Genomic DNA, 15,142 nt, shown 5'->3' with positions numbered 1-15,142 from the left:
CCAGCCTCCGTCTCTTTTGTCAAATATATGTGTGAGTGCTCTTATTCTAACTTTCATGACATTTCTTGTTTCAGTCCTTTACTCTCTTTTCTCTCTTTTTCTCTTCAATGGCCTAGCATTTAACCACCACCAAGTTTCATTTCCATGATCATTTTTGTTTCTGTTTCGTTTTCCTTGTTTTCCTGTTGGTTGCTTGAATATTTTTTTGGATTCCATTTTTATCTATAGTGTTTTGAGTGTATTTCTATGTGCAGATTTTTAAAAAATGTAATAATTTACTGCTGCCAACATTTTATCAGTTCAAGTATAGAAACATTACTTCCCTTCATGTCCCTTTTGCCTTTTGCTGTTTATAATTTCCTAAGTATTTCTTTTATATACATTGTGAACCACATTAGAGAATGTTATAATTTTTGCCTCAGCCATCAAACATAATTTAGTAGACACAAGAGGAGACATGCTTTTATTCTTTTCATTATTCTTTCTTCCTTCCTGATGTTCCAAGATTCCACCTTTAATAATTTGCTTTCTATTTCAAAAAATTCCCATAGGCATTCTTTTAGGATAGATATGCTGGTGACAAAGTGTTTAGTTTTCCTTCAAATAAGAATGTCTAGACTTCTCTCTGCTGTGATCTTGCTGAGATCCCCAGCTGGTCTGCTTTCATCTCTCTACCTTTCAAAAGTCTTTTTAAGTTTGTTTTATAAACACTGTTCAGGGTTTTTAACTGTACTTATCCGGAAGAATAGAGAGAAGAGTGTCTATTCCACGTTATCCACAACTGGAAGTCTATGATCATTTTTCAACTTAGAAGCAGTATTTGATTCATTTCATATCTTATGTTTGGGGTTTTTTTTTTCTTTTAAATCACTGTAATAACTTTTTATGTCTCAGTTTGTTCTCTTATTTAAATCCTTGATGTGCTATTCCCAATACTTGCTGTTTAGGATGGTTGTGTTTTGTCTTTTATTGGAACCTCCTCTTCTTTAGCAATGTAACTTTAGCATTCCCATCAGGCTCAGGCTGTAGAAATTTCCCTAAACACTGTTACGTATTTGCTTTTGCCTGGCACTCTATAAGTACTACGAATCCTAAGACCAATTACTTTGTTAATGTCTTTGGTTCAGATTGGGGTCCATTCAGAATGCCAAACCCAAGTTTGGGGCAAACGGAGGGTTCTAATTTCATATGACATTTAGGGTACCATGGCTTTTTAAAAAAAATAGATCTTTACTGGAGTATAATTACTTCACAATACTGTGTTAGTTTCTGTTGCACAACAAAGTGAATCAGCCATATGCATACACATGTCCCCATATCCCCTCCCTCTTGAGCCTCCCTCCCATCCTCCCTATCCCACCCCTCTAGGTCATCGCAAAGCACTGGGCCAATCTCCCTGTATTATGCTGCAGCTTCCCACCAGCCAATTATTTTACACTCGGTAGTGTATATATGTCGATGCTACTCTCACTTCCCTCCAACTTCACCCTCCTACCCCATGATGAACCTAGTTGCAGGGCAGGAATAAAGAGGTACTATGGCTTTTGATTTCCTTGTTATTTCTGACATCTACAGGACTCTTGAGCTCAGATATATTTAAAATATTGTTTTTTGCTATATGATTTATCTTTCACATAAGAGGAGGGATCAGTCTTCAGCTTCTTTTCTCTTGCCCTCTTCATCTTGATCTGCCTAACTCCTACTTATAAATCAGGGTTTAATTTAAACACCACTTATACAGATAGGGAAGCCTTTCCTGACAACTAGACTACTCATACCTATAAACACACACACACGCAAAATAAACAAACAGCAATGAATTATCTAACTTAGCAATGAGAAAAAATCCATCTGTAGACATGAATTCCTTGGGAAAAAATATTTTGTACATCTATGTCATTAAGAGATACATTTCAAATAATTTTTTAAATAACTGTATCAAAATTTATAGTATATTTAGATTTTTCTGTGTATTAACCTTAATTATGAATGGTAATTCTAACTGTAAGAAAATTTTGCTATGTAAGAGTCTTATAGTCAGAGACACTTGGATACATTTTAAACAGTTATGTAACAGTGTTATTTTAATTACAGTATTAAAAATACATTGGAGGGCTTCCCTGGTGGCTCAGTGATTAAGAGTCCACCTGCTAATGCAGGAGACATGGGTTCGAGCCCTGGTCTGGGAAGATCCCACATTGCTGTGGAGTAGCTGGGCCTGGGTGCTACAACTGCTGAACCTGTGTTCTAGAGCCCATGAGCCACAACTGCTGAGCCCGTGCACTGCAACTGCTGAGGCCCGCACGCCTAGAGCCCATGCTCCACAACAAGAGAAGCCACCGCAATGACAGGCCCGCACACTGCAATGAAGAGTAGCCCCTGCTTGCCACAGCTAGAGAAACCCCGTGTGCAGCAATGAGGACCCAATGCAGCCATAAAAAAATATATAAATAAATTAAATATATATATATATATTGGAAATTATATCCTTTACAACTGTTTAAGCTTATGATGTCATATTAAATTTTAATTTGGAAGAGTGCTAAAGTTCTGTAGAGCTCTAAAAAAAGAATGAGGACCATATACTGTCAAGTAAAAAATGAGGAGGAAAAAGGGTGGACAGTATGTTACTATTTATCTAATAAAAGAAATGAATACACACACACACATATACTCATATATTTATCTGCTATCATTTAAAAAAAATAATGGAAGGATAAACAGTAAAAGCCACTAAAATAATTACCTCATAGGGGATGGAAGGTAGATGTGATAAGGATGAAAGCTATCCTTATCTTAATATAATTTGTATGACAGAGCTGAGTCCTTTCAATGTACTTTCATTATAGATTTGACTTTGGAATCATGCAAACATTTTATATAATTTTAAAAGAAAATCAAACTTTAATAAAAGTCAGTAAAAAGAAAAAATAAGATAAAAAATGAAAGTAAAATGTATACCCAGTTAGTAATATAACAAAAAAGAAAATAACTATGCCAAATGACTTTAAAACACAGTAATTTGACTGCATAGCCCTAGAACAAAAAGAAATAGAAAAACAAGTTTAACCTATTTTCAATAATGTTATGTTACTGATGATAATGTTGGCATTATTATTCTATGACTATTATTTATGAAATGTGGAATAAATCAAGGAATTACTTCATACTCTAATTCACCAATGTCTTTGAGAACTGGGATTATGAACATGGGACAAAGAAAAAGTCAAAAATCTTGTAGTAGTGAATTTGAAGTATCAGTAGAAACCTATGATGTATTTTATCTTAAAAAAAACCAAACAAACCAACAAAAACCCCCTATATTTCTTCTTTTAGTCCACTGAAAAGGCCTAGAAACTATGACTAACGTGGCAAAAATAAACATCCCTAGCATCCAGATTGTGGATTTGAAATACCATTTCCCATTCAAAGAAACAAAGCTCATTAGGCCAGAATGTACAAAAGGAGCATGAAACACCTTGTCATACCATATAGCAAGAAGGCTATCAAAGACCATTAAGGGTCAACATCAAAAGAACTCAAAAGAAACAACATAAAGAGGTTTGTACAGGTTAAAGATGAGACAATCTGAACTTCAGTAAGGATAGCAACTATAACAGTTTTGAATACATTAAATACATAGATTAATGATACTGAAATTTTAAAATCTGCTTGAAAATAAAACTGGAGTCAATAACAAGGGAAGGCTAGCTAAATGAGACTGGCCACCTGTTGGTTGATAACTGTTAGATCTGGGTGGTGATTACATGGTGTATCACTCTGCCTACTTTCATATATATTTTAAATTTCCCACTATTAAAAGAATAGCAGCGTGTGAGGACATAAAAATAATTTTTATTTAGAAAAATTAATTATAAATTGAGATAATGATTACTTTTCCTACCTAAACAGTATATATTTAAGCAATTCTGTGTACAATGGTAAGAACAGTATTCATCCTTAAGAGGTTAGTTTTAAAGCATTAGTTTAAAATAGCATTTACATTTTATCAAATATATCTCACACTGTAAGACAATTAACCACTTTAAACATGTAATTTGAGAGAATCCTTAACATATGAACAACTTACCTTTCAAAAGGTGTTTGGACTCTCTTAATTACATGATAAACAAGTATGTCTTTTGCCAACATATATTTATCACTTAATGATGTTATAAGTCTTAGGCATCCAATAAGCTCTAGGTAGTTATAATATTCATTTATTAAAGAGTTTAAGTCAGCCACAGTTGCTGCAGTATTTATCTGTAATGAAGAAGAAAATACACCCAGTTTACTCATTTACTTGTGAAAGATAATTGCATTTCAAATGACACATTACTTTATACTCAATTCTTGAGTATACCTGGGTGAAGTGAAAGTATACTAAGAATTATTTTCCTAGAATAAATGTCTGATAATCCAGTTTAATAAACACTGTATATTTCTGCCAAAACCTAGGTTTCAAGAAATCTAGACTATAATGCCACTTTAATATAGGAAATTACTTCCATAAAAGGCGGTAACTGACATAGAACAGTTACATAGCACTAGAGAGGCAAGAAAGAGGACCTGCAGAGATTTCATGAAAGGAAGAATAGCCGAGATTAAAAAAAAATGGATACACTCAAGGGTATTTGAGGGAACAGCATAAACAAAGATATACTTAACCATTTATATAACAGACACTTTCACATAGGTTAGCTCTTGAACAAAGTTACAGAGGGAGAAAGATAAAATTAGGAGGCAAAGTCCATTTGAATGGAAAATCTCCTTGGTATTTCTTTGTTCCAAAAAACTCTTCTTCCAGGTATTTACATGATTCCCTCATTTATTTCAGATCTCTCCTGTGACCTCAGAGGTTTTTCCTGACTACCCTGTTCAAACTACCTTCACACTCTAATAGTTGGGTATATGTTCTCATCCTCCCAAACCCATCACCCTAAGTTTTAGCTGGGCATATAGCCAAACTTACCTTAAAGCTAGTGTGGCCTTATGTGACTAAGAGCTGTCCAATGGGACATGAGTGAAAATGTGTCAAATTTCCCTGCACTCTACTTCCACTTTCTCCCTGTACAGCAAGCTTCAGCTATGAAGACAATATCCTAAATGATTACACAACAAGAGGAAGGAATCCAATTCTCTGGGTGACTTGGTGTATCACAATTGTACCTCTAAAACAGGAGCCATTTCTGTAAAGGCCAGATAGCATTTTATGCTTTGTGGGCCATATGGTGCTTGTCACAACTACTAAACTCCACCACTGTAGTGTAAAAGCAGTCACAGACACATAACAAATGCGTGTGTTTGTGTTCCAATAAAACTTTAAGAAGGCAGCAGGCAAGACTTGGCCTATGGCTATAGTTTGCCAACCCCTACTCTAAAATCTAGATTTTAGAAAAAAATAAATATCTGCCTTTTTTGGGCCATTGTCTTTTGGGTCTCTTTGTTACAGAAGCTTAGCCTATGCTTTAACTTACTATACCCCAAGCATTATCTTGGAAAAGATATCCTTCCTCTTATTCTATTTTTATAATATATTTTACTACATGACAGTATATTATATATTTATTTATCTTGTCATTCCTCTAATATGTAAATTCCAAGAAGGCAGGGGCTTTGTTTAGTTCACTACTTTATCTTCAGTGATAAAACAGTGTGGGATACAGGGACTTCCCTGGTGGCACAGTAGTTAAGATTCCGCGTTCCCAGTGCAGTGGGCCCGGGTTCGATCCCTGGTCAGGGAACTAGATCCCACATGTGTGTTGCAACTAAGAGTTCGCATGCAACAACTAAGGAGCCCACTAGCTGCAACTAAGGAGCCCACCTGTCACAACTAAGACCTGGCAGAACCAAATAAATAATAAAAACAAACAAAAAACCGTATGGGGTACATAGCACCTTGTAGATATGTCTGTTGACTAAATCAGTGAAGGAACACTGGCTAGGAGTACAAAAACTGGAGTTAGTAAAGCCATGAGGAGAGCTCCAAGTGCCCTAATGAAGAACTTGAACTCTATTCAATAGGCAATGAGAATCCATTAGGATTCCTGAGGAAGGAAGCAATGTGCTCAAACCTGTACTTGTGAAAGAATCATCTTGAAGAAGATGATTAGAATAATATCTTAATTGTTTAAACTTAGATATAACCTGCATTTGGTATAGTAAGCATACTAGAAATAAGAAGGAAAGGCCACTGTTAGAGACAGATGACTTGACACAAACTGATAAATGGAGTATGGAAGAATGAAAACAACCCTGTCTCCAGAATAACTTGGAAATAAGAAATCTCTTTAAAAGAAAAGGAAAATCAGGCCGAAAACCAAATTCTGGGAAAAAAAATTAGTTCTGTCCTAAACATGCTGTGCTCAATTTGGTAGGAAGACCCAGATCTTATCTGGATATAAACATCTAGGGGCTCAAAAATACAGGTCTGGAAATCATCAGATAGGTTATAGATGAGGAGGCTCTTTCCAAATAGTATAGAAGGAGGACTGTTAAGACAACACTGAAAATTACCTAAGTTTTAGGGGTAAGAAGAAGAAGCATTAAAAAAGACAGTAGTAGTCAAAAGTAGGAGGGAGTAGATATTAAAGAAAACAATAGAGATGAATTCAAATACAGTGGTGATTGCAGAAGTCAGAGGAGATGAGGAATTAGAAAAGAAAGGCCTTTGCATGTGGAGATTTAGATCCCTGCATATCAGCAATGAACTAGCTAACTCAGAAGGGTAGTGGTGGGAACAGAAGTCTGACTGTAAGTTAAATGAGTAGGAAAGAGGAAATGGAGACAATGAAGTTAAAGTACATTTTCTCTGGTAAAGAGGAGAAAAGAAAAAATAAATTGAAGGGTTAAAGGGTCAGTTTAAAATATCATTTTAGAATGAGGAGTCTTGGGCAAAATACACAGAATTATTAAAACAACACATTTCCAGGCTTCTTACTTTCTGGTTTAGAAACTTGAGGCTGAACAAGATTAACCCAACATGCCCAAGGTCACATAGCTTATATCAGTTATTTCAAACTAAAATCTGACTTCTGAGCATTTGTTTTTAACCATTAAACTATACTGCCTATTAACTGAGACAGTAGATAGACTAGGCTTAAGTATGGGACAAGTTAAGGGAAGAAAAGTTGAAATGGATTTCATTGTCTCAACTGTTTCATTACTTTCTAAATCAGTAACACATGGGCAATGTTACTTATGATAAGTAAACTGAGTTTGTACAGATAACATGTGTAGTATAGGGCTTAATAAATGGTAACTATTTTGAGGGGAGGAACACTGAGTCTCCCCAACTGTTTCCAGAGAGAAGAAATTCAGCCTGGTCTTTCTCTCTACCCATCACTCATATCTCCCTGTAGGAGGAAGGATAAATTTTCTGCTGGTAACCATCCTTTCTTCAGCTCCACCTGAAGACAGGAAAGTGCACTTTCATCTGCTCTTGAGCATGCAACAAGGAACCTGCCTTATGTTGTCCCTGGCAGGGCAGATAAATCCATCTAGTTCTGAGGAGTGTTAGCAAGCCATTCTGACCACAGATCTAAGTCACATTATCCAACTGGTTTTATCAACATTAAACATGGCACTTTGATCTCTAGCTGCCTGCCCTTTACATGTCTCTTAAATGGTTGCTAACTTAGTTGGTAAACAAAAATAGTGACACCCCTTAACTACTCCACAAAGAGTATTATTCTATTGCAGATCCATCATTTATATTCAAATACACCTAGAACATAGTCTACATCTGAACAGACAGGTACATTTCTTACCCTGATTATAATCTGTGCCACATCAAAGTCTGAGACATCGTCTAAAATTGGTTGGGTACTTTCTGGTCCATAAACAAGGCAGTTAAATAAGGTTTTAGAAAAGAAACCAGGTGAAGGACCACCATGAACCAAAGAAATGGCAAGCATTTTGCCAGCTTCATAGTAAAGATTCTCTTTCAGAGCTGTAAATACAGATAAAATATATCAAATACACTTCTTTTATTATTATATAACCATCATATGTAATTGATACATATATAATAAATTAAAAATTAAAAAATCCAAGCTTTAGACAAATGTAAAATAACCTAATTCATAGAAGGTATAATAATGTATAAAATATAAATTTCAACTAAAATATACAATTTTACAAATCTTTTCCCCTGAATTCAAAGTAACAATCTACAGCTTGGTGCTTTGTGACCGCCTGGAGGGGTGGGATGGGGAGGGTGGGAGGGAGGGAGATGCATGAGGGAAGGGATGTGGGAACAGATGTATATGTATGACTGATTCACTTTGTTATAAAGCAGAAACTAATTAAAAAAACAAACAAAAAAAAACAAAGTAACAATCTATTGTAGAAAAATATGTAAATACAGAAAATCTTTTTATAAAATCACCTATAATCCTACCACCATAATAACCAGTGTACACACTTTGGTGTATTTATAATATGCCTCATGTGCATATAAATATATATATAAATAGCTTGACTTGTCTTTTTCCACTTACTGTATTGTAAATTTTTAAAATATTACTTGAAATTATTCAAATATACAGTTAATGAATGCATTCAAACTAATTTACAGATGTGCTGCAATGTAAACCACCCCCTTATTACTGGCTAGCCCAGTTTGAACTACATGAGACACAATGTTACACTCAACATCTATTTACACATTCTTTTTTTTTTTTTTTTTTTTTTTTTTGCGGTAGGCGGGCCTCTCACTGTTGTGGCCTCTCCCCCTGCAGAGCACAGGCTCCGGACGCGCAGGCTCAGCAGCCATGGCTCACGGGCCCAGCCGCTCCGCGGCATGTGGGATCCTCCCAGACCGGGGCACGAACCCGTGTCCCCTGCATCGGCAGGCGGACTCTCAACCACTGCGCCACCAGGGAAGCCCCTATTTACACATTCTTGTTTATATATCTTTATTAGGATAGATTCCTACATACGGTATTAGCGGTTCAAAGGATATGAACAATTTTAAAGTTGTTGACATACAAAATGGTACAAATTAACTCAACACTATATGCTATCTTACCATACCATCACAATATTTTTCAATGTGTCATTGAAAATGTTTTAGCTACTTTGATAAGTCAAAAAGATATCATGTAAATTTTCCTTTATTTTTTCTAAAAATTAAAAGTAATTTATTAATAAGTAACATTAACAATAACTGAAATAATAATAAAATCTCCTCAACAATAACCTTATATACTACATATTAGTAGTCACATCTTACAGATGAAGAAACTGAGATCCAGAGGGGCTATGCAATTAATCTAGGGAAATAAAGCTACTGAAGTAGATGTGTACAAACTGAACTCAGATTTTCTGACTTAAATTCCATGTACTCTCTCCACTGTACCAAAACTGCCATGAGTTAACATACTGATTACTTGGAGCGTTTTTGTTTTTTTTTAAAGGGAGTGTAGAATTAAACTGTGTGTACTATACATAGTACTAATGATCCTTGGTAGTTTCAATTATTTCAATGATACTTCAGGCAATGGTGAGGAAGTTCTAAAGGAAACATAGAAGGAAGTCAAATGGGATGATATGTCTTCTCACTCTCTCTCAAATTCCTATTACAGCAAAAGCAGTTATAAAAGCTCCTAAAAAAAGAATGCTAGAATTAACCAATGTTTTGAGATGCCTGTTTTAATCACATTAATTCCTTACCAGAAGTAAAGACAGAAAAGTATCATATACATAATTCTGTTAAATAAAAAAAACTCTTGAAAGCAAAAGTATGCTAAAAATCTGTTATATGTGAACCAAAAAATTATGTTATAAAAATCCTAGGTTGTAAAGACACATGCCAACTGCACATTTCAAATATATGAACAAGAAGAGCTCAAAAACTCATTCATCCCATTTGGCCACTCTATTCAAATGAATTAAAATTAAAATAAAGTACATTTTTAAGAAGTTGTACTAAATTATAGAATCACTTTAAGGAGGATATTGCTATAAAGAAATTAAGGATATTCTAAAATAAAAAATGTTTCACTACAAAATTTATTTTAAAAAACATCACTTCCCCCCTTTTCTGTGATTCTATCATTATTTTAGTAACAAAGTGATTATACATTTTGACAGGTATTGAGTATCAATTCTAACCTGCTATCTCTTTCTTAACACATGGTATATTCAGTATGTACAATAATAATGAAAATAGTTACCTTGAGAATTGAGAGACAAGTTCTTTGACAAGGACCCTTCAAACAATGGTGAGTTCTCAAGTTGCTGCATTAAGAGACTTAGGAATTCTTGCTTTGATCCAGGCTGCTCTTTTCCAAAATGATCATTTTCATTAATATATGCTATTTCAATTGTATATGAAGGATTAAAGTTTTGATTTCTGAATCCATCTAAAGCACTATTCCAGAAATTGGCTTTGTTGATAAATAATCTTTTAGTTTTTTTTTTAATTTGGAATCCTAGCTCTATTATTAGAGTCGAAATATCTCTTCTAAATTTGCTGCCTTGCCTATAAAACATGAATTTAAACATAGAGGTAAGTACTCTAAAGTACTTTACGTGTCATAGCAGTTACACAGCCAAATAAAAAAAGAATAGAAAGTTCTTCCCCAACTCCCACCCAAAAGCAAACAATGGCTGCCAGTGGAACCAAAAAGTTATTTGATAACCTTAGTTCTAAATTCTTGATTCCCTCTACCCAATCTTCTACCAAATTAAAATCACCTAATGTTATACAATTCACTGGATTTAGGTATAAGAGTCAAAAGCTCAAACTCTTACCTCCCTGGACATACTTGCTTAACTGCATCTTTTTTTTTTTTTCTAACATCTTTATTGGAGTATAATTGCTTTACAATGGTGTGTTAGTTTCTGCTTTTAACTGCATCTTATTTCATGTTCACTAGATCCTTTAAAGATAGAGCAAATGTAATCTCTGCTCACTGTATAAGAGAACTATATTTTTAAGAGATTACATATTTTAAGCAGAATTCACACTCCTTTAAATAGTACTTTTCAGTTTACACTATTAATTGTCAAAGTGTGGCCCCAGACCAGCAACAGCAGCAGCTGCCGCGCCTGGAAACTTGTTAGAAACGCAGCTTCTTAAGCCCCGCAGCAGATAAACAGAATAAGAACCTCTGAGCATGAGGCCAGGCAACCAGTGTCCTAACAAGACCTCCAGACAATTATCTGGACTAACTCAATTGTTCCCTGCCTCAGTTTCTCCATCTGTAATTGGAATTAATGTACTCAAAATAATCCTGTTAGAGGCAATGTCCAAGGATCATCTTTCTACATCAAATTAGGGACTGCAGTTTGAAAAATACCCTTCCAAACTACTCTGAGAACAGCTAATACTCTAAATGTATATAGCTACTTCCCATTATAATTTTCTCAAAACAGAGTTTTATATTTTTCTCCAATTCAAAATACACACCTCAGCAGGTCTTCACGCTGGGCTCCAGGAGACTGTCTGGGTAATTTAGGTGAAGATTCCTCCAACAAACAATCAGTTATTCCCACATTAGTGTTGGGTAATGTGTGTTTTTTGGCTTTTTGGAAATCGCCTACAGATTTAAAACCCAATGTTAGTATAATAGGAATATAGGTAGAAACTTTTTAATAATATGCATTTAAATAAAAACGTCTTTATTCAAAATCACAAAATATTACCTGAATTGCAAAGAATACCTCTACATTCCAAACATTCCCAATTTTGTTCCCATGATTGTAGTGAGGAACAGGCTAGATGTGTTCCGCGAGAACCACAACACTGACAGCGCTTTATTTCCCATTTGCTGAGGACATAAAGAGAAGATTATTTCCATGTGGTATTAATTTAATCTAATTCCGACCATCAGCACCATTGCACACCTCACTGTCCACCTCACACACACAACCAACCCTTTTACCCAAGGAAGGAAAATAAATTAACTGCTTTGATACTGCATTACTTTTTCCTAAAGTAGTTTTTTTCCCCCATTTCACTTATGTTTGTAACTTCCTTCTTTAAATATTCTCTATCTTAAAATACTAAACTAAATATCAGCATGTACATGCACATATACCCAAAGTATGTCTGATATGGAAGAAGCATTCAGTAAATACATTATCTTACCTAAAATACTATCTTTCCCATTCAAGGTGAGGAATTATTTCCTATAATAAGCTTGCTCAGACACCCCAAGTACTGTGCAGCTCAACAGGATCCAGACTTACTACCTGACCCGCATTCATATTCTCTCTCATCTTTTCCCCTCAATCCCCCACTCCCAATGTTTCCCCACTGTGCTGTGTGACATGTGCCAGTCAGCATTCACATTTTCTATATGGGTGTGGGTTATAGCGTGCAGCCTCCTCTTTGTTTGGTTATGAATACATCCGTCTGTACAGAAATGGATATACTCCCTGAGTGTGTGGATATGTGGGTGATAAGAGACTTAGCTGCGTAACTTCACCTCTGGTAGGTGTGGGCGAATCTCCCTCTGTGTGGACATGGGTGTGTAGGGGTATGTCCTCTCTGTGTCCCCCTTTCTTCCCCAGATAGTTCTGCCAACTGATGATGAAGAGAAAGAAAGATGACAGCTAACGAGTGCTTATATACCAGGCCCAGTTCTCACCCTTTACATGTAAAGTTTCAGAAGGTTGGGAAAACCAGTTACTTCCGTTTTGAAGAAGAGGAAACCAAAGCATAGAGGGGTAAATTGCTTGCCCAAACAAGTTCACCCTGTTAGTAAGTCTCAGAGTGAGGCTTCCAATCCAGTTTACCTGGCTTCAGACCCATGCTCCTAACCACTCCACCATGTTGCCTTTCAGCAAATTACCTTCCTATCACTAGGATGAGGGGGAGTGAGACTGCAAAGAAAGCATTCAGATAGCAGGACTCTGTGTCCTAGGAGAAAAGGCAAAATAGCTGCCAGAAAGAAAAGGGAATTTGGTAGCAAATGATTAGGTGACCAGAGGTATACAAGAAATATGTATATTAGTTAATCAAAATAGCCTAAAATGAATTTAGAAAATATCATTATTAATGAATATATTGCTTCTTGGAACTCTGAAGTGCTTTATTGTCTACAAAGCACTTTTATATATATTAATCTCATCTCTACCTCAGCACAACCCTTGAGCAGGGTATTATTAGTGTTTACAGATGAATAATCAGGGTCACCAGATCAAGTAACTTAGGCAAGAATACACATTACTTGACATCTTCAATGAGACCTCCACCCTTAATGAATCTTTAGTCTAATGGCAAAGACAAATTTAAATAATGTCAACTCTGTTGTAACAAGCACAATGAAGGGAAAATCCAGCCCAGAACACGGAATCGGGAATAGTAAGAACTTCTTAGGAGAAACTTTCCAAAGCCTGCAAGACTTCAGCTGAGTCTTCCAAAATAAGTAGTAGCTCACCTAGCCAAATCATTTTCCATAAGAGATAAGGCTCCCAATGTTCTGCTCTGCACTTTAAGTTGCAGTTTGTCATATTAATTAAGACTATATAACAGGGATAAAAATTTATCAAAATTTCCTATAAAAATTTCAACAAAATTAGATTTGTTACCTTTTATCCTGCATCTTAAAAAATAAAGATACTCTTGATTTCTAATACCCCACACAGTATAGTGTACAGACAAGGCAAAAAACGATTGTTAACATTATAGCCAATGTCTACGGATACTACAAAAGAGTAATCAATAAATTTCAAATGTCAAATAAATTTCAAATGTCAAATCCTTTTTATAGTGATTCAAAACAAACACTGATAGATTAATCTAGTTTCTTAACTTCTAGAACAGTGTCATCCAATAGAAATATAATGTAAATCATATATGTAATTTAAACTTTCCTAGTAACCAGATTTTAAAAGGTAAAAGAAACAGGTGAAATAAATTTGAGTATTTCCAAAATATAGTCATTTTGTTTGGCAGGTAATCAATTTAAAAAATTATTAACAAGATATTTTAAGGTCTTTTTTTCTTACTGTTATGGGCTGAATTCTGTCACGCCCAGAATTCATATGTTGAACACCTAACACCCAGTACTTCACAATGTGACTGTAGTTGGAGATAGGGCCTTTAAAGCAATAATTAAGATAAAATGAGGCCATATGCATGGGTCCTAATCCAATATGACTGGTATCCTAATAAGAAAAAAAAATTAAGGCACAGACAGAAGGACACAGCTAGAAGGGAGCCATGCGCAAGCCAAGGATAGAGGCTTCAAAAGAAATCAAACCTGCCAATGCCTTTATCTTGGACATCTAGCGTCTAGGATTCTAAGATGAAAAATTTCTGTTGTTTAAACCACCCGGTTTGTGGTATTTTGTTATGTCAGTCCTAGTAAACTAAGACACATATAAGTCTTCGGTGTGTATTTTACACTTACAACACCTCTCAATTTGGAATAGCCACATTCAAGTGCTCAATAGCCACCTGTGGTTACTGGCTACCACAGTAGAGCTCTAGAAAACAGAGCCTCATGAAAACACACCACAAAAGTTACAATTATGCCTACTGCAATAATTTCTCTGTAAACAGATGTAAATATACATTTAATAAATATACCTCATCTCAAGTTAAAATTTCAAACATCCTAAGAGCAAAAGTACATTTCACTAACTAGAACACCTACTTTCTCAAGCTGAAGGTTTAAAAAAGGACACTAGTAGAAATACAAAAGATCATGAGAGATTACTACAAGTAACTCTATGCTAATAAAACGGACAACCTGGAAAAATGGACAAATTCTTAGAAATGCACAACCTGCCAAGACTGAATCAGGAAGAAATATGAACAGACCAATTACAAGCACTGAAATTGAAACTGTGATTAAAAATCTTCCAACATGGCCTCCCTGGTGGCGCAGTGGTTGAGAGTCCGCCTGCCGATGCAGGGGATACGGGTTCGTGCCCCGGTCTGGGAGGATCCCATATGCCGCGGAGCGGCTGGGCCCGTGAGCCATGGCCGCTGGGCCTGCGCATCCGGAGCCTGTGCTCCGCAAGGGGAGAGGCCACAACAGTGAGAGGCCCGCATACCGCAAAAAGAAAAAAAAAAAAAAAAAAAAATCTTCCAACAAACAAAAGCCCAGGACCGGACGGCTTCACATGTGAATTCTATCAAACATTTAGAGAAGAGCTAACACCTATCCTTCTCAAACTCTTC

General features: G+C 35.7%; 1 protein-coding gene across 1 annotated transcript in view; it reads right to left on the bottom strand.

The window, feature by feature from the left end:
* The window catches only part of G2E3 (G2/M-phase specific E3 ubiquitin protein ligase), a 66,846-nt gene that overhangs the window by 13,356 nt on the left and 38,348 nt on the right, over positions 1–15,142 (bottom strand). Inside the window, 5 exon segments of the mRNA XM_081227220.1 lie at positions 4,091–4,263; positions 7,770–7,951; positions 10,179–10,486; positions 11,417–11,546; positions 11,653–11,777. Coding sequence (XP_081083346.1) covers positions 4,091–4,263; positions 7,770–7,951; positions 10,179–10,486; positions 11,417–11,546; positions 11,653–11,777 — 918 coding nt within the window.

Source organism: Mesoplodon bidens (genome assembly GCF_964165515.1).
Source record: "Mesoplodon bidens genome assembly, chromosome: 3".
NCBI classification, from domain to species: domain Eukaryota; kingdom Metazoa; phylum Chordata; class Mammalia; order Artiodactyla; family Ziphiidae; genus Mesoplodon; species Mesoplodon bidens.
This window is presented reverse-complemented; position numbering and strand designations above follow the sequence as displayed.